This window comes from Lutjanus erythropterus, chromosome 3 (assembly GCF_056507025.1).
Source record: "Lutjanus erythropterus isolate fLutEry1 chromosome 3, fLutEry1.hap2, whole genome shotgun sequence".
Lineage (NCBI taxonomy): Eukaryota > Metazoa > Chordata > Actinopteri > Lutjaniformes > Lutjanidae > Lutjanus > Lutjanus erythropterus.
Window position 1 is genome coordinate 45,141,701 of NC_139319.1, and position 25,627 is coordinate 45,167,327.

Genomic DNA, 25,627 nt, shown 5'->3' on the forward strand with positions numbered 1-25,627 from the left:
TTCGATTTTAAACGAGAGCCGACAGTTCCTTCTTGCTGTTACTGAAAACCACAACAACATCAAAACTGACCCCATCTGCTCTGGTCAGTGTCGGGACTCTGGATTAAACGACGGTATTTTCCAGCGCGTCAGTGGAATTTGAGCTCCAGCTGCCTCTTGTCAACAGCTGTTTCATGGGAACCCAGGAGGGAGACAGAGGTAAGGCAGCGGAGACTCTGTGCTCCAGTTCAGGAGAAAGCTAACGACACGTAGTTCGCTAACTTACAGCTAACGTGAACCAGCAACCAAATTATTGTTGGTTACCAAGCCTGACATCACCTGTTCAGCACATGTCTAACTAAATTTCAGAGATACATTTTAATTCAAGGATCAGAGTTGACAGTTAAATAATGTTCTCGTTAGCAAACAGACCGAATTGGGGTCGTATCTGAGGGTAACCCCGGATCCATGAAAGATCTCGCGAGCGTGGGCGTTTAAAACCACATCTTTCCCTAGCTTTTACCGAGTCTTTTATGATTGTAATCCTACTCAGACTTTAGCCACAACTTTGACACACTATACAACATAATTATGTTGCTCAAAGCGCACAGTGAAGAAATAACGCACACAGATCTCGCGATAGTTCCGCAAGTCAAGAGTTCCCTTCTTGACACAAACCCGAAGTAGCAACGTTAGCTAGCTAGCGGTACTTCTGGGTTAACCTCAACCGGTAAAGTTGCGGTAAAACCCGTTAGAGGTGACTTATATGTGGGATGACAAAATAACACAAAAACTATTGTCAGAAGTTACCAACCACATTTAAGGCCACCGGTAAAGCTGGTTAAAAACCTAATGTATGTCATCTCAACTGTCTTTAATAGGAGCCCTAGTGTATTAGCCAAGTCGTATAAGGCAGGGGGAGATGACTCCCCGCTCTCACACTGAAGTTTGCCGCGGATGAGGATTTGTGATTGAATTGATGTTATCACCCATAGAGGAGGCACTGAGGTGGTTTGTGGCTAAATAGCCAGTGAATGTCATCACAATGAGCTCTCAGCAAGTAAAATCATTGTTCATACTTGGTAAACTGATGCCAGCAAAGATGCGGGATTTTGTTTCTGTTTTAACTGTCTGTTGTCAGTAGAGCACTTTTTGTTATTCTATACGAAAACTTTTCAGATAGATTCAATTTTATGCTTAAAGCCTTTACTGTTGGACATTAATTAATATACAGAAGTCTTTTGAACAGAAGTGTTTTGTGGACTATCAAAATAAACCTGGCCTTTTTTAGTACAAATGCCTATCCCATTGTTAGACTATCGAGTCTTCATCTGTAAAGATCATTGATTTTATGCCCCACAGCTGTCATTTACATTTTCTAATTCCTCTTTAAAGGGACACTTCACCCAAAAATCAAAAAGACATGTATTTCCTCTCACCTGTAGTGCTGTTTGTCCATCTAGATTTTGGAGTGAGTTGCAGAGTTTTGGAGATAACGGCCATAGAGATGTCTGCCTTCTCTCCAGTATAGTGGAACTAAATGGGACTTGGCTTGAGTCTTGTATATAACTTTCTTTCCATGGTAGCATCCACCACAACTTCTTTGTTTCCACTAAAAAACACATGAAACTGTTCACAACAAGGCCTGTGGATTATCTTGAATAACCGGGTTGTGATTTCTGGACCGAGGCATTTCTGTTGAGGTTTCAAATGTATGTTTTTGCTGCTTTGAGCACCACAAGCTGAGTGCCATCTACGGTAGTTTGATTGTATTCAAGAGAAGGCAGACATCTCTTCGTCTGTTATCTCCAAAACTGCAACTCACACCAATTCTATGTAAATCGATAAATGGCACTACAGGCCAGAGGAAAAATATTTATTTTTAACCTAAGGGTGAACTATCAGTTTAAATGTGATGCTGCTATATAATATCAAATGAGATACAATAGCTGCTAAGCTATGCTTTGTCATCTTTGAATCTTTAAAGGATTGTTTTTCCATCAGACATACACCAGATGCCACAAGTTGGTGGGGGTGGTGAGAAAAAAAATATCAGGAGAATCACTGTTACTGCCTTTTTGATTTGATTATTAAAATTGAAAGTTCAGATTGATCTATTTTCAATTCAGTATTGAAATCATGAGACCCCTGGCAAACAGTCAGTTATTTATGTTGTTTGTAGTCAAATGATATGATAATATTTTGTAAGTAATGTGTTGGTGCTGAATTTAAAATTGTTATAAATTTTCATTATCTGTGTTGGACCCCAGGAAGACTAACTGACGTCATAGTGTTACTTAATAGGGGATCCTAAACTAATCAGCAAGGCCATTCCCTTTCCCCCCCCATACAGATTGGGTAGATGTGGCAAATGATCTACTCAGCAAGTGTCACATAAACCTGAGGCTGAGGAAACTGACGGACTGTGATGCAAATGTTTTCATTGCTCTGTATGAGAGCATCTTGGGGGAGAAAGTTCCAGGTAAGAGAAAGCAAACTACAGATTAGAAATATGATCAAATATTATCAATATGGCCAAGTGTAGTATCTAAATTGCAGCAGCTGCAGCAATTTTAAGGGAAAATGTGTCAAAACATGCTATTATACACAAAACACTGTTGAGCTATAGCGATGCCCTGGCCTATGAATCATATTGTCTAGAAGCAAGAGAACATGCTTGTTTGATACAGACCCCAGCAGAAATCACATCATCATTATTTTTGTAAAAAGCAAAAATGTCAAATATTCTCTGGTTCCATCTTCTCTCTTGTGATGATTTGCTGCTTTTCTTTTTTTCTTATGTGCTAATAAACTGAATATCTTCAATCCAGTCTTAGCAAGTTCACTTTAATTCTTACCATGAGGCCAAATGCACTGAGGGTTAACAAGCTATGAGGTTTTAGTTATGAGCAAGATCTCCTGAGTGTGCTTAGCATGTCAGGAATGCCTTCTAAGACTATCAAACATGCCATCACAGGACTGTTAATGTTGCTGAGCTCTTTCCTGCATTGTTAAGTACAGGAAGGAGCTCAACAACATTAACAGTCCCATGATAGGGTTTTGAAGTGTGTGAATATGTGTTTCTGTGGTCTGATACATGCTTTGATTATTCACCTCGGTATGTGTGTGTTTAGATTACATTGCAGCACCATGCAGTCAAGAAGATGACGTCCATAACATTCAGTCTGTGATTGATTCACTGTCCCTGGATTACCTTCAGATCAGCCTCTCACACATTACAGGTATAATGACCATTTCCACTCTTAACAACAATGGTGATTAAGTTTGAAGAGAACTCCTACATATATACCTAACTTTCACTTGGATCAACTTGAGATGCTAGAAAATTTCACCATCAAGTCACTTAATTTTGGGCTGCACAGTCTGCTCTCCTGGCTTCCTGGAGTGATATGGAAAAACACAAGGGCAATACAATCCTCTTTTTTTTCTCCAGCAGTAAAACTGATGAGTACTGAGTATAATGTTGATGATGTTTGCATGTTCCCAGGAGAAAATGTTGTCAGAGGGGACAAAGAGTCTATCAAAAATCTCCTGGAAATCTTCGATGGCCTCCTGGAATATCTCAAGGAGGAGATAAGCGAGGAGTCACAGAATGGTGGTAGGCAGATTAATTTGTCACTTCTGCTTTTTCTTTTTATCTTTTAAAAAGACTTTTAGTATTACCCACACATTGGTACTTTATACATTTTTTGTTTGGAAAATATTGCAGATTGTACCTTTAAAACATCATTAAAAATGATAAACTCATAATGCATATGTACATACATAGATAATCTCTCTCAATCGTCACTTACTACTGTCTAGAGGTGTATGGTGGTGGCTGAATCTGCAGAGACTCTGTCCTCTGCCTGTATTTCCTTATTTCTTCTTCATTGTTGTGGTTTGGTGAAACATCCTGAGCACAGCAAAACATTGGTATTTGACGTTCTGATGTGCGAATGGCTCAGGCAAATCCTACTGACTCTACCTTTTTAAGGCTTCATAATTTATCAGAACTCTCAAAAACTATTCAGGAACTTTTCTGCTTTAGTAACCCAGAAAGCCAGTGCTATGCTAATGTTAACTGAGGAATATTAACATCAGTTTGTTTAACTTTTAACTATTAAATTGAGTTGTCTTTTTCAGGGAAAAAGTGTTCAAATTCTCTAATTTCAGTTCAGTAAATGTGAGTGTTTTCTGGTTTCTGTGTTCCTCTATGACGGTAAACTGAATGTCTTTAGGTTGTAGACAAAACAAAATATTTGAGAACGTCATCTTGGGCTTTTGGAAACAATGATCAACACATTTGACCTTTTTCTGGCATTTTATGGACCAAACAACCAATTGATTAACTAATCTGTTGTTCATTTTCTTGATTAGTTAGTTAGTTGTAACCTTATTTGAAATACATATCTGATGATCAGACTTCAGTCATCTAAACTTATGAAAACTTTGTTGTTAATATGGATTTCTCATCATTAAATGGCTTTGCAGCACAGTGACCCAAAGGCAACTTTTAGCATCTGGTCTTCTCAGTTTGCTTTTCTTTTTCACAGACTGAGACATACAGTAACTGTCTGTTGAGGTGAGACTGCCTGTCTGTCCTCCAGCATGAACTGGACATAGTGTGTTCCAAACCCAGTATAAGACCAGCTGGTGCAGGACTTGGTAGAGAACAGTCACCCCCCTTCATTTGGCAGAACTGAGCATGCCTTTGTGTGAGTGGGCCGACCCTCAGAGCACTGCCAAACAGCAATTAGTTGTTAATTACTATGACTGATGTAGTGTCCACACTTACAAATGATGTGAGTTTATAAAAGGCCTAATCAATCTGCCTGGATGTACAGTACTGACATTACTGTTTATGACAATAAGCATGGTCTGTTTACTGTGATGTAAATGCAGAACATTTGAGTTGTTAATGTTTATTAACCTGAGCTGTGGTGACACTGGTACAGTGTGGTGTTTATCTTCAGTAACTAACAGTAATGAGCTGTCCCTCTGCTTTTAGATTTTAGTCTAGTTTGTAGTTGCTGTATTTGGCTGAGCTGGGGCTAAAAAATACAAGATGGCCTCAGTTCAGAGTGTCCACAGGTCTTGAGAAAGTTCAAAATCAAGTAATCTGAACTTGAGGCCTCAAAATGTTATGAATGAGATGTTTACAGGTCTTAAAAATGTATTATTATGTTAACATTACTTTTATTAATTTGCATTAACTTCAGTCTCGCTTTCAACGGTATTTTGGGCAAAAAATATGTACTTATCACTGTGGAACAACTACAAATTAAACCAAAATGGATTTAAAAATACCTTTGAGCACACCCAGGTAGATTCACGCTATATCTTCAAGTGTGGGAAGGACAAGTCAGTTTTTTAAGAGATGAATTAACATAGGCTACTTTTTTGGCAGCATAAATATGAAATAGGTCTCAAGTTCAGTTCATAATGGTCCTAAAAAGGAATTAAAAGTTTAACTTGTTGAAACCTACAGAAACCCTTGCCTATTTCTTTGGCTTTTTTTTAGCTGTAAGTCTTTTAGGTTTTCTTTGTCTTTTCCAACAGTGAATTTCAGTCTGTTGAATTAAAGGTCATATGTCTCTGTTCCTCTTAACAAGTACAGCTTTCTCTTTGTTGTTGTTTCTGTTTATTCATATTACTCTGTAAAGTTTTTTGTCTCTTCTGTTTCTTCTGTCCTGTGGGTCATTTTGTACTATTCATGTCCTTTTTTCAGAGGAACTGAATGACAGTCTCAATGAAGAAGTTCCTGGTGAAACCAAGGAGCCCACAAATTGCAATGCCACAGATAACAAGGAGGACAGAGCATCTTCGTCTTCTAGTGGAGAGTAAGAGCTTCTCCCAGAAGCACCTCACATACTCCCAGAACACTAAAACACATCTTGGCCATGAGATGAAATGCACTGGAGATGATTTTTTTTTTTTTTGTATTTTTGTGCAGCTCATGCCAGCTGTTCTGTTCATCCCAAACATGCAGACAGACAGCAGGTGTTTCAAACAGGAAAAAGATGTTAAATCTGATATTATTTTTTTGACAGTGCTGTGGGTTATTCATTGTAAGATAAAGTTTGTTTGATAATTGGCAGTAGAGATTAACATGGAGAGAGACAGAGGATGATATGTGATAAAACTGCATCTGTCAGACTCAAATTCGGGACAGTACAGTTACACACTCACTACTTTTTTATTCTGAACAGGCAATTCATGGTAGAATGGAAAAAATAACCTAAAACAAAGTAAAAGAATACATACGCTTCTCTTCTTTCCCATTAACCAAAACAAAATAACCTGACTGTCAGGTTTGTTCCACATGACCCTGATCATGTCATTTGGCTTCAGTGCAAATCTGGGCTCTACATCCTGTTGGCACAACAGCCAGCTAGACTGTATACATGAGACCAGCAATACGCCATCCAGCCAGAGTCAGCAAGGCCACACGCTCCTCTGGGGGAGAACTCATGGTTTCATATAGTGGGAGAGAGAGGAAAATGCCAAAAGCTGCTGTGTATCAGGTCATAAAACAAATACATATACAAATCCATCACAATCTCTCATCCCCCTCCTTCCTGGAAAAGGATCCCAAAAAGGAGAGCAGTAAGAATGTCTGAGCGTCCAGAGTAACAGTAACTGTCACTACTAATGTAGAGTTAACGTTAGCTTGAGTGTGAGGCTGCTGGAGTTCACTCATAACGTTATAGTTCAGCAGACTGTCATCTCTGACTAAATCTCAGCCTTGCTCAGATCAACAGTTTTTTGCTGACAGCGTTTGTTATTTACAGACAATGTTAAGTGTAAGGATACCTGACAATCCAACCTTAATTTATTAGGATGTTGTGACTGCTCAGGGTCAGGCAAGGTCACAGAATAATTCTTAGACAGGGCTATAAAACTAATTGCATTGTTGTCTGTGAGATACCCGGTTTTCTATCCCCCAAAAAGGGGAAGTGGCTTGACATTGTAGCAGAGTAACTGTATGTGCTGGTCTGATGTATTGTAAATGGGTAATGTCAGTGGGAAGCTGTTGATTTTTTTTTGATTTTTTTTTTGTATTTGTGGGAGAACTGGTTTTGGCACCAACATTGTATTATTTAATTCTCGTAAAAGTAAATTACCATATAAAACTAGCTGTCAATATTTGTTTTGAAGGCACTCAAAGCAGTCAAGCTGTGTAAATAACTTTTGTATTGTGGTGGTACTGTAAGTAACATCTGTCTGAGTAGTGCCTCACAGCTGTTCAGTGAGTTGATGCTCCTCCTGTGATGATTTTGATGATTCATACATCTTTGGTGCTATGTACTCATTGACTTCTTTTAAAATTCTGCACTGATGAGTGAGTAGGTTGTAGTTTGATAATTTCAGAAGTATATCAAAATAAACATCCACCATTTTCATATACAGAATATTACTTTTTGCAAATAATATCATGTCTTATTGTTCAGGTCAGCTGTCCACTCCAGTAAACATTCCCTCCACTCCTGGAACGCTGAAGAGATAGGATCAGCTAGTGAGCTCATTGGGTTGGGAGTGTCGGCACACACTTTCACAAAACAACAAGGTAAAACACACAGCACATCTTACTTATCCCAGTGACATTAACCTTACTATACTGTGTCTCTATGCAGTGTTTTTCCCCTCTGGTTTTCCAGATGTTTTGAGACCAGAGTTTGACATTAAGATGCTTCAGGACTTCATGTCCCCTTAATGGAAAATTCACAAAATGTTCTTTGAAGGGATTTGAAAGAGTTTTAAGCCTCTGGGAGAACATGTTGTTTTATGCATTGATTAAAATAGTTGCCTAACCTGTCATGTGGCTTTGCTGCAGACCACAAAGATATTCTGAGACCATTTAGTGTGTTTGGCAAACAAGGAAGAACCTTGTCTACATCAACCAGGGTGGTACTGAATATCTTTTTTTTAACATTCAAAGCTTCTATTGAAGTTTTCTAATGAAGCTTTGAATGTCTGTCTTATTTTGTGATATCACCATCCTAAAAAAATCTCAATTTGAATAAAGTGATTCATTGGATTAAATGATACATCTTCTTTAATATAAAGTCAGCTTTCTTTAATGAAAATTATTCAGTTTCCGCAACTTAAAAATGTAATTTATAATGCTGTTAGATTACTGCTAGACTGCCCCATTAAAGGGCAAGTATGTATGATTTAGGGGCATCCAGCGGTGACTTTGCAGTGTAGACACACCTCACCTCATCCTCCCCCTCTGAACATCTATGTATGATGTCCCCAAAATGTGAAGGGCCCTCTATAGAGTCCAGTTTTGGTTTGTCCATTCTGGGCTTCTGTAGAAACATTTTTAAACTATAATTCTTATTTAGCTTTGAGTTAGAAGGACTACAGAGTTGACATAATGGTTGAGACGCATCTGATAACAATATTATTGAATGGATTTGTCAAAAAATATAAAGTTTACTAGTGCTTCAGCAATATTCCCGCCTTTTTAAAAACGGGAAGTAAGACAGGGGTCCTTAGGGTATAGCTAACCCTTTTAACGTCTGATGAAATTATGTTTAAATCTTAAGTCGACAGAAATCTGGGACACACTTTAAAAGGCCAACCTTTTCATAAAAATCAATTGTGAAACAAAGATGATCATAACATCATATTTTTATACCTATGTTATCAGTAGGTATTGTTAGTTTTGTTTTGTTTGTTTTTTTTGTTTTTTTTAAGGGTTTTAACATGTTTTTAAATTGTCATGTTGTGAATTCTTGTCAGGGACGAGGGTGTTTTCTGACACAGAAAAACAGCAAACCAAAACATTTCTTAATTAAATTATATATATATATATATATATATATATATATATATATATATATATATATATATATATATATATATATATATATATACATATATATATACATATATATATATATATAAATAATTAAATAATAGATTTCCACCAAAAAATGGAATGGAAATGGAATTAGAGTGTTGGTATTAAATTTTAAACGTTTCTTTTGGTAGGACATGTTTTGGACATGGACAAAACATGTTCAAACAACAAATTATTAAATGTTTTTACTTGCAACTGTAATAACTCTTTTTTGATAAATCTCATGATTAATCTGCTAGGACTGGCTGTCCCTCCCCAAACCTCAGATGCAATTACCACCTCTGGTCCTCTGGACTCCCAAGACGCTCCACAGACTGAACCACTGCACTCCGCCATCGCCCTTCAGCCCCCCAACCAGAGCAACACACCCCACAGACCCAACACAGACCCACACTCACCCAGCCCACCCCCTGCAGCTAATGGCCCCAGCCAAGAGGATGCAGCGGAGGAAGCAGCTGCTGTCACTGCGCAGGTACTGTAGCTGTGTAATACAACATGTTGAGGTTCATATATTTCAGTCAATTTACCTTACATTTGCATGCAGTTTGAAAAGACATGCAAACTTTATTATCTTCCCACAGCTCGAGGTGCAATGACCTGTTGTACTATAGTGGCTGCAATGCAGGAGTGTCTGTCTGTCTTTCACACTCACACCCAAACACTTACACTTCCTATTTTAGTGATTTCAAGACAATACAGGAAGGATACATGTATGCTGACTCATTCAAAGTGGCTGAGACAAAGAGTTCAGTAATGAACTCTTACTTTCCAGACTTCCTGGCCTTTTTATAACAACACTGTACTAACAATCTCTTATCAAACCTCTGAAGGCTCATTTCACATGTAAATCTTTTGCATATCTGCTGTCCATTAGCCTGGAAGAAACAAATGTCTATATATGGGCTTATATTCCTGTACTGACCAACCACACTTCCGTTGTGTGTAATTAAACCTCACCCTAAACTATTAAAAAGAATCTTGTGTACCTAAACCACCACCTACACCCTGTTAGATAATACAAGTAGGTGTGGCTAAGCTTGTGTATTGTATCTGAGTGTTTAGTCTTGACCCAGGTCTATTTTTTAACAGTTCACTGATCATTAAAAGCCTGGCAGTGACCAAGAAATGTCTGCAACAAGGGAAATTCCTTATTTAAGATCATAAGTTATGATTTCTAATATTATTCTAATGTTATTTACATTTTTTCCTACCTGTGTGAAGTGATTTAGGGTCCTTTTCTGACTCAGACAGTCATACACACATTTGGAAGTGCCGTCTGACTCAGCACACTTACAGGTCAAGACACGCACAAGAGCCTTGTGTCATGTGGCTGCTGACACAGCTTAACCTATGGTCTGCTTCTATGAATGAGAGTACACCACAACAGCCACCAAGCTCAAACTTACACGAGACTCTCCTCTCCTTTTTTTTCAAAGTGACTTGATCCATCATCAGTGTCAATATGTTGTAAAAGTTTTGTGTCTACTATTTCTCTCACAGAGAAAATGAACTTTTATTAGCTGCAAATTATTTTCCGACTTAAATAGTGCCCCTCAGAGTCAGTATTAAAGGGAAAATTCTGCCCGTGTCATGTGAATGTCCAGTGTTGATGGTAAATGTAGTCAACTGAAGCAATACATTCTTCACTGTTACTATATTGACCAAGAAAACTGACTTGTTCTACTGCAAAATCTGTTGTTTGTCCTGCATCCAGTGATCTCACAGTGATGATGCTTTCTAGTCTCCTCCTCTGGGTGGCCAGGAGGTGTGCTAGATGAATATTTTTGTCACCTAATGCTTGCTGGAAATGAATCATGGTACACGTAGCCACTGCCCACTGTTGCACGGCTCCTTGAGCAGGAAAACAAACTCTGTGTTCCAATACCGATACTATTATACTTTTAAGTATGCCAGAAAAGGATTTAGTATGTCTCAATACATATTATGTCAAATGCAGTATGCCAAAAAATACCAGGATGTCCTACTGCATCCAGTTGGATTTTGCAGCCTGCAAGCCAGCATGCTTTGCTGGTAATTCTGACCCACAATCTTTTGTGATAGGCATATGAGCAAAAGGGTCAAAGTTCAAGGCGCAATGGTAGGAGGAAGTAATATGTCCCAATTGTATACATTCCTCATGCAACAGTACATATTTTGAAAGGGAAGCTGAAGTACATACTAAAAGTAAAAAGAAAAAGTATGGGATTTGGAATGTAGGGTCAGTTTTTCTGGTCAGTATAGCAGCAATGAGAAATCTACACAGACTGGACATCCCTTTAATGGTCTCTGCTTGCTTCACTGTACTTTTGTTGCTCCTGTTCCCCCTCTCACTTATTCGCAAACTTTCTCACACAGGTCCCTGGGCCAGTAGCTAAGGCAGTTGTCACCAATGGACTACAGTCTTCTCCCCTTTTACAGTCTCCTGGTGAGGAAAATAAGTCAGAGCAAAAAAAATATATATATATTATCTGTTGTCCCTGTGTGATGGTTAACAAGTGAAAATCCCCCAGCAGAGTGAAGTGTAGCAGAGTTCTTGATGCCATATTTTGCTCAATTTCCAGCTGTGAGTGAGAGGTCTTCATCCAGTCAGCGGAGAGCCAGGACAGAAGTGGAGGGGGAGGCACTGGAGGTAAGAAAGCAACAACTTTTACAGGAACTTGTAACCCATGCAGGTACATTTGGATCTAGTATGGTGTCATGTCCAGCAAAACTGGTAAACAATTCAGCTAGAGGTCAGGTTTAGATCTATGTGTTATGCTGGTTGCTCTGTTAAAAAGGTTGGACACACGATGATAAACTAACATATACAGTGACATACAGTCTACAGGGGTTAAGGATTAGGATTTCTACAAAGGCAAGAAAAGTCTAAAGTGACTAATGAAATAGATTTTTGTGCATATGTCATTTTTGTGCATATGTCAAAATGATTGTTACAGATTATCATATTGTTGTCATGTGAAGGTAATATCAGCCCTGTCAGGCTCTAGTTCATTCATCTATTTTATAGCCCTTCCTGTTCCATATGTATTCATGTTATAAGATAAAATGGATTATTTTTAATGCACATGTGGCACATATTTCTGTTGCATTTCATCCTTCTTGTTTTGTTTTTGTGTTTTCTGTTATTTTATGATTAAATGATCTAAATTAAATTAACCAGATTGTCCGTTTTTTTTTTTTTTTTTTTTTGTCTGATCTCAGCCAACTAATGGAGGCCCCCGGAGGGTTTTATTCCGCACCCAGCCAGATGTGCTATTCCTCACCCTCCAGGATGAGATGGCAGCCACAACCCCTTCTCCACCAGACACTGAAGAGGAAGAGCAAGATGAGGATGATCTGAGTTACACACGAAGACAACATGACAGAAGGATGGGTCACAGAAATGGGACAGGCCTCAGGTAAGAGAGGTGGAGTTCCAGTGCAATAATTATTTCATGTGGGGACAGTGTGGTCATGCTTATTTTTCTGATTGTCTAACAATCTGTGCTGTATGGTGTCTTCCTGAGCAGTAGCAGGTTTGAGGAGCCTCTGTCGTATCGCAGACAGAGGAACAAAAAAGCAGAAGAGGAATTGCATCATATATCTGAGAAACTCTCCCATCGACTTGAGGAGCTCGATCAGGTGTGTGTCAAGTGCCAGCATGTTGTCATGAATGTCCTGTATCTAAGATAAAGTGATTTTGATCCTTTCTGCATGGGTCTGTTTTGTTCGGGGTGGGTTACATATTGTATTTTGGTATTTTATCCATTAACCCTTTTGTGTTTGTAACAATCTTCTCAACATCATTGTAGATGAAGGTTTTGACCTCACTGATTTTCAAGATTAAGTAAAGACAAATAAATACATAATAATGGTGATGTGTATTTTCTGTAGATGCTTAAACGAGTTCTGGGTGAAAGTGGGGAGTCCAGTGAAGCCAGAGAGGAGGACAAGCAGTCCCACCACAGTGACAGCATCATGGAGTGTCGCAGGACTCCCAGACAACACACAGGTAAACACACATTATTATTTTATTCTTTTCAAAGTCTAAATCAAACCACAGCCTTAAAGAAATGAAGTGTTTTAACTCATTAATTATACAAATTATTTTACCTTATTATACTACCTGTCAGGTAGCCATGATGTCTGATCATGATCATGTCTGTTAATTTTCACAATTATGAAAGAGGTGTAACAATTAAAAAATATATATTATCTTTTAAGATGTCGTACTGTGTCAGATTTTGGGCCACAAGTTTATCCTTCATCTAATCTGAGAAAGTGTGAACCACAGCACATCCATATGAGAATTTTGTCACTGAACCACAAAAGTTTTGATTAGTCACCAATACTAAAAATAAATGTATTTAATTGTAAAAATTTCTTAGTTTCAGGAACACCTGAAGCTGAATCCACCCAGCGGACACGCTCCTTGTCCCCCTCCCCTCCACGAGTCTGTCGCTCCCAGCAGGGACAGTTAGAGGACGCCATGGCTGAGGCTCTGAGTCTGGATGATGGAAGACAAACCAACCTCACAGTTTCTGATCATTCAAGGCGAGAAGCACTGTATCACAGACCATCACACAGGAAACACAGCAAGGTATTAACACTGTGTCACTGTGATTTTCCCGTAGAGATCTCTCAGACATACAAGTGATATCATACGATGTTGGATATTTTCTTGATTGCAATCAGTAAATTCTATTCTTTCATCACTGTTACATATAATAAATGATAAAATGAATGTCCCTCTCTCTCTTTCAGTACCTGGAGAATAAGGCTTATGAAGAGGAGTTGAAAAGATATGAAGACAAAGAACGGGCAGCTCTAGACAAGGCACGCCTCAAAGCTCAGGAAGCTGTAAGTCATTAGTATGACGTCTCCTATAGTTTGAGTACAATGAGGACCCCCTCTCTCAGCAGTTCCCCTCCTTTTTCTGCATCACATCCATGTTTAGGACATTGAGGCAGAGCTTTGCCTGTTTCTGATATTGATTTAATCCTCATGTGATTTTAAAAAATGATTTTCTCAATATTGGACAGTATATTAGTCAGGGAATTCTCAAAATTCATTAAAAGGGACAGTTTCAGTTGGAATATGTGCTGTTTGTGCCTGCTACCTCTATTCAAGTCAATGTTTGTTTGCTTCTTTATTTCCTTTATATGAACATAAGTAACTTTAACACTTTTATCAATTTTTACATTTTACTGTAACCAATGCATTATACAGGCAGAAATAACAGCAGTGACCTGACTACCTTTTACATTCATAATCTGATAAATAACTGTGAATATTAGAAAACAAATTATTCACAACCTTGAGGTACTAGAAGTGAAAATATAATGCACAAGTAAATGTGTGAAAACACATTTATTCAGGTAATATACCAAGTTTTAATATATTTACAGAAAATGCAGATTTAAACATAACATAATACAGACTTTTGGATGCATTCCACAAATGTGTATTCAAACAAACAAACTGGCAGTTGAACTTGGTTGTAGATCCTTGAAAACATTTCACTGCTCATCCAATTGGCTTCTTCACTTCTTTCAAGGATCTACAGCCAAGTCCAGTTGCCTCTGATTCAACCTTTCTTGAATAACTATGACCTGGATGACTGAGAATCATCACAAACAAGAACATTTCCTCTATGTTCATCTTTCATTATAAAAGTATAAATTGCAATTCATTTGTTGGTTTGTTGGAAACTTTTCTCTAACCTGTAAACACTGACTTAACATCAAAAGTTGGCATAAACTTAGTATAAAGTGGTAAAAGGGAAACAGAGGAGCTTGGAGGAAAAGAATTGGCAAAATACAACACACTGAAGTGCTGTGACTGTTGGGCAATTTGGCCCAGTTTACTAACTGTGTGTGTGTGTGTGTGTGTGTGTGTGTGTGTGTGTGTGTGTGTGTGTGTGTGTGTGTGTGTGTGTGTGTGTGTGTGTGTGTGTGTGTGTGTGTGTGTGTGTGTGTGTGTGTGTGTGTGTGTGTGTGTGTGTGTGTGTGTGTAGGAGCGACAGTACAGAGAAGCCATATTGAAGGATGTTTCTCAAGTGTCCACACGGTCACCAGCTAGAACGAAGACCCAGCAGAAGTCACAACATAACACACAAACCACACCAGGAAGGAGACGGCAGGAGTCTCCCAGGAAAGCTCCATCAAGTAGGTTAACTTATTATATTTACCACAAGATTGCAGGATTATGTCTTACTTTAGAAATATTATAAAAATGGTTACTACAGATGTCACAATAGCAAAATTTTAAACTTTGATGCAATACTAGGATGATAAAGCAGTAATTGTTAACTCTTTGAATACCATGACAAAAAGAAAAAAACAGTCTCAGGGAACACAATATAGGATTTCCTTTTAAATTAACAACCTGCACACAGCGCTGATACAGAAAAAGTTACTGAACACTGGTTTTGCTGAAGTCAAATTTCAGACAGAATAGTTAAGACTGATCTGAACTGTGGTCTTGAATGAACACCTAATATTTTCTTTTTATGGCTTTGGTACGTTTTTGTATAATTAACTGATAGTGCATCATTTTAAACACACATTGGAAAAAGAATCAAAGCATCCATACTTTTCAAATGCTTGTTTCCACAACATGATGACACCTTACCATAGTCAGTGCAGGATTTCTCACTACTAGCACATAAAACTATGCTTATCTCCTCTTTTACTGCTTTCATTACTATAATTGTTTTCTTTATTAACAAGTTAAATGCTAGTACTTTGGACTGAAGCTTTATCTCCACAGAAAACTTTACAGAACTGTTTGTTCCAATGATTAAGCACCTCCAACTGCATAATAAAGATCTACCATAAGGCACATCTGAACCTGGGTTTGTGCCTGAACTCACATTCGTATAAGTCAATCAGATCTAAGACAGAGTTGACGCTGGGCTCCTCAGGTCTCTAACGGTTCATGGGACTCTGACACTGAGGTTTCAGAAATGCTTTTCTTATTAAGCTCTGATGATGGAGCCTTGGCTTTTACAGACATCTTATTCTTTGGCTTGGGTTTCCTCTTGGCAGGTGTCTGTGTCTTATGAATGTTCATGTCTTTAGCCTCAGGCTGGCTGGCCCACTTGCGCTGATAATGGCAGAAGTAACAGCTCTGGTAGACTATTAAGTAAGGGCCGCGGGTGTGTTTGGTGCAGCGGCATTTTCTGTTGCACATCGGGCAGTCCTTCATCAGCTGCAGGATGGCCTCCTCATCCACAATGTGCTGCCGAGTTGGTCTGTTATGGGGCAGAAAAGAAAGCTGAGAAATGAAGATGACACAACATGAGTTGCTGGTAAAATAAATATCTGAATTAGTATACTGTATAACAGGACTGTGTGCCTTTTTTTGACAGACAGTTCACCCCAAAATCTGTTTTTGGTGTTTTGGTGTCAGTTGCAGAGTTTGGGAGATATTGACCATAGAGATGTTTACCTTATCCCCAATATAATGAGACAAAATGGCACTCAGCCTGTGGTGCTCTACTCGAAAGAAAGTAGTTCCTACATGAAACTGCTCACAACAAGGCCTGTGGATTATCTTGAGTAACTGGGTCATGATTTCTGGACACTGTGTATGAATTTTTCATGTTTTTTCCTGCTTTGAGCACCACTTGCCAAGTGCCATTTAGTCCCTTTATATTGGAGAGAAGGCGGATATCTCTACAGTAAATATCTATCTATATTAGCACTACAAGCCAGAGGCACATTAGAGGAAAACACGATCAAAGTTATTTACAGACTTACTTCTCCATGGTTGCGCTGCATGTCTCGGTTTCATTTACTTGACTGCCTGTGAATTAAAATCTGTATGGTCACTCAAATGGATCTTTTTAGTTTAAAGTTGAAATATTTCAACCTTGAAAGAGAGGAAAAAGGTCATTTCAGAGTAATTTTAAAACCACAAACATAATTTATAATTAAGTGGAGTCAGCAGCGGCAGAACAAACTGTCTTCACCAGGCAAGTCCACAACATATGAACTGCGAAGATTCCTGTCACTTGGCACATCTGTATTTTTGACAAAAATGCTTCGTTTGTGGTTTTTCTGCTGTAGATCTTCATAAAAACATGTCAGTGAAAAGTCTTAACTCAAACAGTCATCTCTCATTTTAACTAATCCATACTTGTGTCTGCTGTATATTATGCATACTCACTATATATGACTGCATGCTGATGAAGGGCTTAGTCATCTGTGCACATTTAACATATTGTCTGCACAAAACAAGGATGCAGAGGTTCCTGTGATCAACTGTTTGCATACAAATAGCTCTGTCTTCCCTCTGCCTCTTCACAATATGGTTTTCTGATCCTCTGTGTTGCATCAACAAGATTTTCCCATGAACACTACAGCAGAAACCTTAATGCATGACCCATATGTCATTAAATAATCCCACATGCACATGTAACCCACAATACTCACCTGTGCTTCTGACCTGGCCTGGTGGTCTGTCCATTGCTGCCCAGGTGTCTTGCAGCTGTAACGTACAACACAGCACAGACACACTCCAAACACTTGATTTTAGACACTGCCTGAATTACTTCACTACCACAGAAAGTAGTGTGGCAGGGAACTACAGCTGCAAAAATTATCAATTGATTAATCAAAAGAAAATTATTTGTCAACTATGTAAGGATTCGCTGCTCCTCTGTCAGTTATGACAGTGAATAAAGAATCTGTTCCTTCTGGACAAAGGAAACGATTTGAAGATGCTACTTTTGCCTCTAGGAAATACTGATGGACATTTTCACAATTTTTTGACATTTAACAGACTAAACAATTCTTTAATTGTGAAAATAGTCATCGCATTAATCTATATTGACATAACAGTTTGTTGCGGCCCCAGAGGGAACTACAATATCCCAATATGTTCCTTATAGAATATATCCAGTCAGTGTGTAATCCTTTCCAATAATTATATATTTTTGATTTTGGGGTGACCTGTCCTTTTAAAATGAAAGTATAGGTATGCAGTAGGTGGCATAGTTTTCCCCTGGCCTGTCGTGCTATTTATTTATCCATGCATTCCATCTATTCTCCTCCAAGAACCAAAAAAGTACATTTGAAATATTCAAAACCAGTGTCTCTTTCCAAAAATAATGACCCGGTTACTCAAGATAATTCACAGACCTTGCTGTGAGCAGTTTCATGTAGGAACTGTCTTTGAATGTTCGCATTCATCCAGGTCATTGTAATCTCAGAAAAGATTCAATCGAAGGCAGCTGGACTTGTTTATATGTCTTTGAAGACGTTTCGCCTCTGATCCAAGAAGCTTCATCAGCTCATGCATGTCAGATTAGTCTGAGACATCTTTTCTTGACATGTAGGAACTACATTCTCTCTATTAGAAAGAACTTAGTTCTGTAGATTCTACTGCAGAAAGAAAGTAGTTCTGAAATGAAACTTCTCACAACAAGGTGTGTAAATTATTTTGAGCAAATGGGTCATGATTTCTGTAAACAGACATTGCTGGCACTGTGAGCACCACAGGACTGGTACCATCTAGTTCCATTATATTGGAAAGAAGGCAGACATCTCTACAGCTGTTATCTCCAGAACTAGGCAACTTACACCAAAATGACCATTTCCTCCATTAACTGATTAGTTGTTTGGTCCATTAAATGACTAAACTTGTGAAAATTTATCAAACCATCAAAATATGTTAGTTGTTCAGAATCAAATACAGTACAATCCCACTGACTGTATCATAATAAAAAACAACTGTAGCCATGAGGAAAGTCCACTTACTGACATCTAGTGGTCACACAGAGGAATGACCGTATATGATAAAGTAGGCCAGTACCAATCACCAGTATGTTTTCAAGATGTTGGGATTAATTATATTTTTAATATTTCATTGATTATTTTATCTTGTTCTCTATAACACTGCCTTTTTATTTTTTTCCTCTTTATATTTCCTCTTTGGTCGACTCTTTTTTTTGTTTGGGTGGGATAAGAAATTGGTGTAGTTGAAAGTTTAGAAATGTCATTTTTTAATTTAGAATTATTATGTTCTTCTTATACATTAAAATAAAAATTAAAAAAATAGCAAAAAATATAATTATCACCATCTTTAAAAAAAAAACAAAAAAAAAGCCCCCCCCAACAGTTTGACAGATATGGATGTACGTTAAATATCAGGGTAGACACACTGACATATCACAGCTATACCAGCATGGGTGTACATTAGCCAAAACATAGTGGTTATAATAATATTTGATTTGACAGTTTATGTCAAAGCATTTAATCTGATTTCTTTGGAAAAAATACTCCTTAAAAGCCAAAGGATGTTAAAAGGTTTGAGATGAACTTCCCCACAAACATTTGAAGAGTTTTTGCTGTTGTTGTCATAGTGATGTCAGATAGATTTGGTTCAGTCAGAGCTGTGAAATATTAAATCATCTCATCTTTTCTCACTACATCGGAACCTTTGTCACCTTACTTACACCAAAACAGAGTAGATGGATAAACAGCACTACAGGCCAGAGGGGGGAAATAATTTTGAGATGAACTGTCCCTTTAAAAGGAACATCACTTGGTGCAACCATTGCATATTTAACTTAAACCAACATAGCAGCTAACATTAGTTAGCCAGCAGGTCAGTGCTGCACCAGATCAAAAACACATTAAACAGCTGAAACTAACGTGGTGATCTGAGGTGGCTCTGGTTCTGCACGGGGCTGCAACAAATGACCATTTCCTCCATTAACTGCTTAGTTGTTTGGTCCATTAAATGACAAAACTTGTGAAAATGTTGATCATTGTCAGAAGTTTTTTAATTGTACGCAATCTCAAGATCCTCAGTTACCAGTCAACCACTGGCCGTGTGTCTGACAGAGGGGGACAGGATCTGTGTTTACTGCACACATGCGTGTGTAACCTCTGATGAAGTGTTGACATTGTAACGAAACAGTTAACCCCGATTATCCCTGCACCACATGCACCAAACTTTCAACATGCCCACGAATGTAAATCCCACGCAGTTACAGTTGAGTCATGTTTTTAAGATTCCTAACAGCAGCGGGATTTAGCTTTGAGTTTCGCTTTAGCTAACAGTTACTAGCTACATACTGAGACCGTAGCTAACGCTAACGAGCACCTGAAGCCTTACCTTTGCTCCCTTAATGACTCTAGGAACAGCTGTAGGTCTGAGGTAGAAGTGTTTGTGTGTGTTTGACCCCGGCTGGTGAAAGTAGTCCTCCCTGTCGAAGTGGTCGCTACATACACGAAGGTCCGCTGCACGTAGTTTTTTGACGCTCGTGTCCGGGTCTATCTGCAGAGCAACCAGCCACAGCTTCAGCCTCTTCATATCGCTGAATGGCAGCCGATGGAAACTGCACGGGGCCTGTCTTTTCATTTTGTTGCTGCAATTCGGAAACTTGCAGACGCGAACCATCTTCTGGCGTTAGGTACGATAGAGGAAGCACACAAGCAGAGCCGGGAGTGAGCCTCATCACCACCGACAGACCGGTGTGCGCGCATGAACACACATGAGGCAGGTCAGGATAGCTGGTCTGTGGCAGAGGATAAAAAAATAGAGATCAGTCTCCAACCTTTTTCCTTTAGAGACCCTTTTCTATCATTAAGTAAACTCATGACTGAGTGGTATAGTTTAGAGCTGCAACAATTAGTCAATTAGATTATTAATCCATCATTTAATTGATCGTCAGATATTTTGATCATCAGTGAATCTGTGACGAATCTGAATCTGTCTCAATATGTTTCAAATGTGAATATTTTCTGGTTTCTTTCTTTTGGATGAGATTTGACTTTAAAATCCCCGATGTGTGTGACAAAACACGACCTCACTGATTTGCCATGTTAAATTAAGCCATCAGTGCATCTGCCAGTGATATTTGGGCACTGAATAGTCAATACTTTGTCAAGCTATGTGTTTTGAGAATAACATAACTACTGAGCAATAGTGCAGTGAATGTTGTAGGATTACTTGACTATTCGAATATTAGGAAATTCCTGTTTTGTCATATTATATTAAATATATTGTCACGAGCAAAAAAGAAATCATGTGGTGTCACCAGTAATGTTCTGGTTTGTGTCTCCTCTGTCTCTCCAGTGAAGGTAAAGGAGAATGACCTCCTCCCTGTGCTCCTGGAGGAGCTGCCCCACCTCCACATCTCCCCTCACGCCCTGGGTCAGATGTGGGAGCAGCAGATGCAGCAGGTGGACAGACTCCACGCCATGTCATCCCCCCACAGCCAGCGTCACAGCAAACTCCACAGCCAGGTAAGACTGTGGCCACTGCAAGTCTCAACCCACTGGATTTACTAAGTGCAGTGAAATTCAGAATGTCTGTTCCCTTTAATATCTGGAACATCTGATTTTGTGGGTGGATTGATAGATGAAAGTGTACAACACTGGTTTGTCTGCCTGCCAGGTGGAGGAAGCCCAGAGGAAACATGACCTGCTGGTGGGGATAATCCGCAAAGACCAAGAACACAGCAGGCGACTGGTGAGCATCAGCACACATTAAAAAGAAGTATTTGTGGAGTGTTTGTAGTACCAAGTTAGCCAGTTCCACACTAAAATGTTTTTCTTCCAGAGGGACTTTAAAGAGCGAATCCAGCAGCAGAAGTCTACCCAGAGCAGACTGAGGGAACAGAGGCAGCAGATAGCACGCGCTAAGAAGTACCACAATGACTACCACGTCCAGCACCGTGCCCGCCTGATGAGGGCACGCACCAAGGAGGAGAGGGTGGGTGATGATAACTTCATACTCCTGTTCAGCAACTAAGGCCATGATTAATGATTAGCTTTCCATCTTTTTTTTTGTCTGACCTGGAGTTCAGTTCATAACCCAAATCAGTTACATTTTCACTGGTATAAAACAGAGACTCCAAGAAAATCATCACATTTTAGAAGCTGGAACAAGCAAATGTTTGGCATTTTTGATTGTTCCCACACACTGCAAGGACAAATGGACTTGTCCTCGCCCCCATTACTTCTGAAACCCAAACTTAATTAGATCCCTGTCTTAAAAAGTCTTTGTATCTAAATATTTGTGGGTGTTTGAAAGGATCCAAGTGCTTAAGACTACAAATATTAACTAACTGTGTTTGTGTGTACAGATGTTTCGGCAGCTGTTTGAGGAGGGTTTGGAGATACAGAAAGAGCGGTTGAGAGAGCAGAGAGCCTACGCCAGGGAGCAGCGGCTGGAACATCAGAGACGACACCAGGATCAGATCAAATCCATGGAGAACTACTACAAAGACCAAGTAGGGAACACACACACACACACACACACACACACACACACACAGTGTTCTATGTAAAAACCAATTCGCACACATGATTGTAGTGGGGTTTTTTTTAAATGAACTTCATAATCCACTAATAAATTCCAAATGCTTTCTCTCTTTCAGTTTTCACTACTTGCAGAAAAACTTGCACAAGAGCGACAGGAGATCCAGGTTCGCAAAAAAGCTCAAGAAAAGGTAAAACTTACTTGTTACTGCTGTGGATCAGGGGTGTCACTTTTTATTTGACACTCACACAGGAAAGTGTATAGATGTCACTCTAACCACCAATGGATGGACATCACAAATTAATTTGAATGAATTATTTGGAAGTTTGAATTTGTTAGACCTGAACTTTTTGAAAGGGTGACAACCCAACCGAGCATTCACATCTTTCTCTGCATGGTGTATATCATAACACCACAAATTATAACATTTATAGGCATTCCAAGTTTCATCAGTTTTAGGGATTTTCTTTTTATCTGGCCTTTGCACCTTGGTGCTTTCACTGTCATACTGCAGTCATGAAGAAGTCAGCCAATCAGAGCTGCTGTCTGTGGCGCTGCAATTTTAGAATTTATCAAACCATCAAAAATATGTTAGTTGTTCAGAATCAAATACAGTACAATCCCACTGACTGTATCATAATAAAAAACAACTGTAGCCATGAGGAAAGTCCACTTACTGACATCTAGTGGTCACACAGAGGAATGACCGTATATGATAAAGTAGGCCAGTACCAATCACCAGTATGTTTTCAAGATGTTGGGATTAATGATATTTTTAATATTTCATTGATTATTTTATCTTGTTCTCTATAACACTGCCTTTTTATTTTTTTCCTCTTTATATTTCCTCTTTGGTCGACTCTTTTTTCTGTTTGGGTGGGATAAGAAATTGGTGAAGTTGAAAGTTTAGAAATGTCATTTTTTAATTTAGAATTCTTATGTTCTTCTTATATATTAAAATAAAAATTAAAAAATAGCAAAAAATATAATTATCACCATCTTTAAAAAAAAAAAAAACGCCGCCCCAACAGTTTGACAGATATGGATGTACGTTAAATATCAGGGTAGACACTGACATATCACAGCTATACCAGCATGGGCGTACATTAGCCAAAACATAGTGGTTATAATAATATTTGATTTGACAGTTTATGTCAAAGCATTTAATCTGATTTCTTTGGAAAAAATACTTCCCCAATAACTTCCCCACAAACATTTGAAGAGTGTTTGTTGTTGTTGTCATAGTGATGTCAGATAGATTTGGTTCAGTCAGAGCTGTGAAATATTAAATCATGTCATCTTTTCTCACAACATCTGAACCTTTGTCTTCAGGTTTGCATAATTAACAGGTTACATTAACTTCTTTTTAAAATACAAATCTGATTGCAGTATTGGCACTGAGAAGCAGGTAATTATAAGTATCATCTGAAAAAAAAAGCATGTATGTGCATCCATAGTGAGTCTGACAGCATGAGCAGCATATCTGTAAAATGTCAATTTTAGTGCAATCAATCATCAACATGAACATGGTTTCATTATGCTAGAAAGTGGTGTCCTCCAGCTGATTATTGATCTTCACATTAATGAACTGAGTGTTTCCCACTTTCTCTGGCACAAGTCCAGCTGCTGTTGGATCTGTTCAAGTTTGCATTAGTTCATTTTAAACAACTGAAATCTTGCACCTAACCAAAATAAGATTCCATGATTGTCTTTCCTGAATCAAAGATGACACACACTACAGACAGACAACAGGCACACATCTGTACATCATTGCCAAAACTCTGACAAAGAATTGTCCAGATTATTCATTTTTTCCCTGGTAATTTTTATCAGAGATGATTCACTATTCCCATTGTCTGCAGGCCCTGCTGAAAATGAAGCGAGAGCTGCGTTCCAGGATGGAGCGCGAGATCGGTGAACTGCAGAAGATCATCATCCAGAATGACGAGGATGACTATTTCCAGGATCTGGAGGTTCAGAGGCTGCGCAATCGGGTCCAGATGGCCTCGTTCCAGTACAACACTAGCTACCTGCGCTGAGCAGGACAGCGACACAGAGGGCTGTTTTAAGCTCCACTCAGTCAAGGCAGGATTTACAGCAGAGCAACACGCTGTTAAAGACTGTTTCTGCTGTTTACAACTAAGGGTACGACATTCTGGCAGCTCAACAGTACTGTCTCCTCACATCTTCTTCAGAGATTTGCACAGGAAGAGAAAAATCACATTGTAAGAACTTAAACAAATCCTGATTATTAATTAATAATGAACTGAACACACTCCGACAGATGTAGCTACTAGCTTATTTAGCTAACTCTTCCTCTCACCTCTGCTGCTATTCCTGAACTTATTGACACCTTGGACCAAGTCCCCTTCTTCCATGGGTTCTAGTACTTGATACCTAAGAATGTTTATAAGTGGCTCCCTCACTGTGCAGTCTTTGTGTGCTGATATTGTAGCAGACAACTAGTAAACATGTTCTTCCTCTTGCCAAATAGGGACCACAGATGCAAAATTACTAAGTATGAATGTCACACACTGACTGATTTTTAACTTCCTTTTTTCCCCTAATATGTGCAACGTGTCTCTCTTAAATGTTTTAACCATGCCAGTGGATTATTTATTTTTTAACTTTGATGTCATTTGATTTTTAATTAACCTGGTGTTGTGCTGTCTGATCACCATGGGCGATGATAATCAGTCTTTCATGACTTTTCCCTTTCCTCAGTTCACTTGTGATTACTTTCAACTCTCAGCCAGAGCTTTAAGGGACAGATCACCCCGAAATCAAACAGATTTCTTTCCCCCTGGCTTGTAGTGCTATTTAGCCATTTAGATTTTCTGGTGTGAGCTGTAGAGTTTTGGAGATATCGGCCGTAGAGACGTCTGCCCTCTCCAGTATAATGGCACTAAATGGTAATCAGCTTGTGGTGCTCAAAGCACAAAAAACAGACATTTGTCTGTCTCTTTCCAAAAATCATGACCCAGTTACTCAAGATAATCCACAGATGTTGTTGTGAGCAGGTTCATGTAGGAACTACTTTCTATCTGAAAATAGTTCCTACCTGACACAGCTCACAACAAGGTTGATGATCACAAGGATGATCTTGAGTAACTGGGTCATGATTTTTGGAAAGAGACACTGGTGTTCATTTTTTTTTTCCCAAAATGTATTTTTGGGGGGCTTTGAGCACCACAAGCCAAGTGCCATTAATCCCTCTATATATTGGCCGATATATATCCGGGTTCTGCACCTAGATGGAGAAAAAGCACTACAGGCCTGAGGGAACATATACATTTTTGTTTTTGTGCTGAACTGTCCCTTTAAACCAATACACAAAGGGTTGCAATGTTAAAACACTGATTTTGTGCATTGTATCTAATGAGCACATGAATGCCCTGTTGTCATCTATTAAATGTGTGGGCTCACTCATCTCCTCTGGGTGGATCACAGTTAAAAGTTTTAAGTATTGGCTTGAGATGCAGAATTTCTGTCTTGATATTTTATTGAAGTTTAAGGCTG

At 38.8% G+C, this 25,627-nt stretch overlaps 2 protein-coding genes across 3 annotated transcripts; one reads left to right on the forward strand and one right to left on the reverse strand.

Annotated features, from left to right (window-relative positions):
- Window positions 1-25,571, forward strand: LOC146330891 (centrosomal protein of 95 kDa-like). Of its 2 annotated transcripts, none has more exons than XM_084710722.1 (21): window positions 1-198; window positions 2,333-2,461; window positions 3,114-3,221; window positions 3,488-3,598; window positions 5,711-5,822; window positions 7,434-7,549; window positions 9,091-9,323; window positions 11,207-11,276; window positions 11,413-11,480; window positions 12,053-12,249; window positions 12,361-12,472; window positions 12,725-12,842; window positions 13,219-13,430; window positions 13,595-13,690; window positions 14,847-14,997; window positions 20,921-21,090; window positions 21,242-21,316; window positions 21,407-21,559; window positions 21,933-22,079; window positions 22,227-22,298; window positions 23,971-25,571. In XM_084710722.1, exons 1-21 carry the CDS (start codon window positions 174-176, stop codon window positions 24,145-24,147), a joined length of 2,652 nt encoding a protein of 883 aa, XP_084566848.1. In that variant the 5' UTR covers window positions 1-173; the 3' UTR covers window positions 24,148-25,571. The 2 variants fall into 2 exon arrangements, with proteins under 2 accessions (XP_084566848.1, XP_084566856.1); XM_084710730.1 differs by having other exon boundaries at window positions 9,118-9,323.
- LOC146330892 (uncharacterized) lies at window positions 15,436-20,342 on the reverse strand. The gene is made up of 4 exons (XM_084710742.1): window positions 19,958-20,342; window positions 17,269-17,323; window positions 16,594-16,639; window positions 15,436-16,085 (listed from the first exon to the last, which is right to left on the reverse strand). Exons 1-4 carry the CDS (start codon window positions 20,240-20,242, stop codon window positions 15,752-15,754), a joined length of 720 nt encoding a protein of 239 aa, XP_084566868.1. The 5' UTR covers window positions 20,243-20,342; the 3' UTR covers window positions 15,436-15,751.
- Window positions 25,572-25,627: the final 56 nt, after the last annotated feature.

Coding starts and splice junctions, on each gene's coding strand:
- LOC146330891 (XM_084710722.1), top strand. CDS start 174: ATGGGAACCCAGGAGGGAGACAGAG. Junction 12,250..12,360: donor AGAAATGGGACAGGCCTCAG/GTAAGAGAGGTG, acceptor CTTCCTGAGCAG/TAGCAGGTTTGAGGAGCCTC. Junction 21,560..21,932: donor CACGCACCAAGGAGGAGAGG/GTGGGTGATGAT, acceptor TTGTGTGTACAG/ATGTTTCGGCAGCTGTTTGA.
- LOC146330892 (XM_084710742.1), bottom strand. CDS start 20,242: ATGGTTCGCGTCTGCAAGTTTCCGAATTGCAGCAACAAAATGAAAAGA. Junction 16,640..17,268: donor AGGCCAGGTCAGAAGCACAG/GTGAGTATTGTG, acceptor TTTAATTCACAG/GCAGTCAAGTAAATGAAACC. Junction 16,086..16,593: donor TGCAGCGCAACCATGGAGAA/GTAAGTCTGTAA, acceptor GCCCCATAACAG/ACCAACTCGGCAGCACATTG.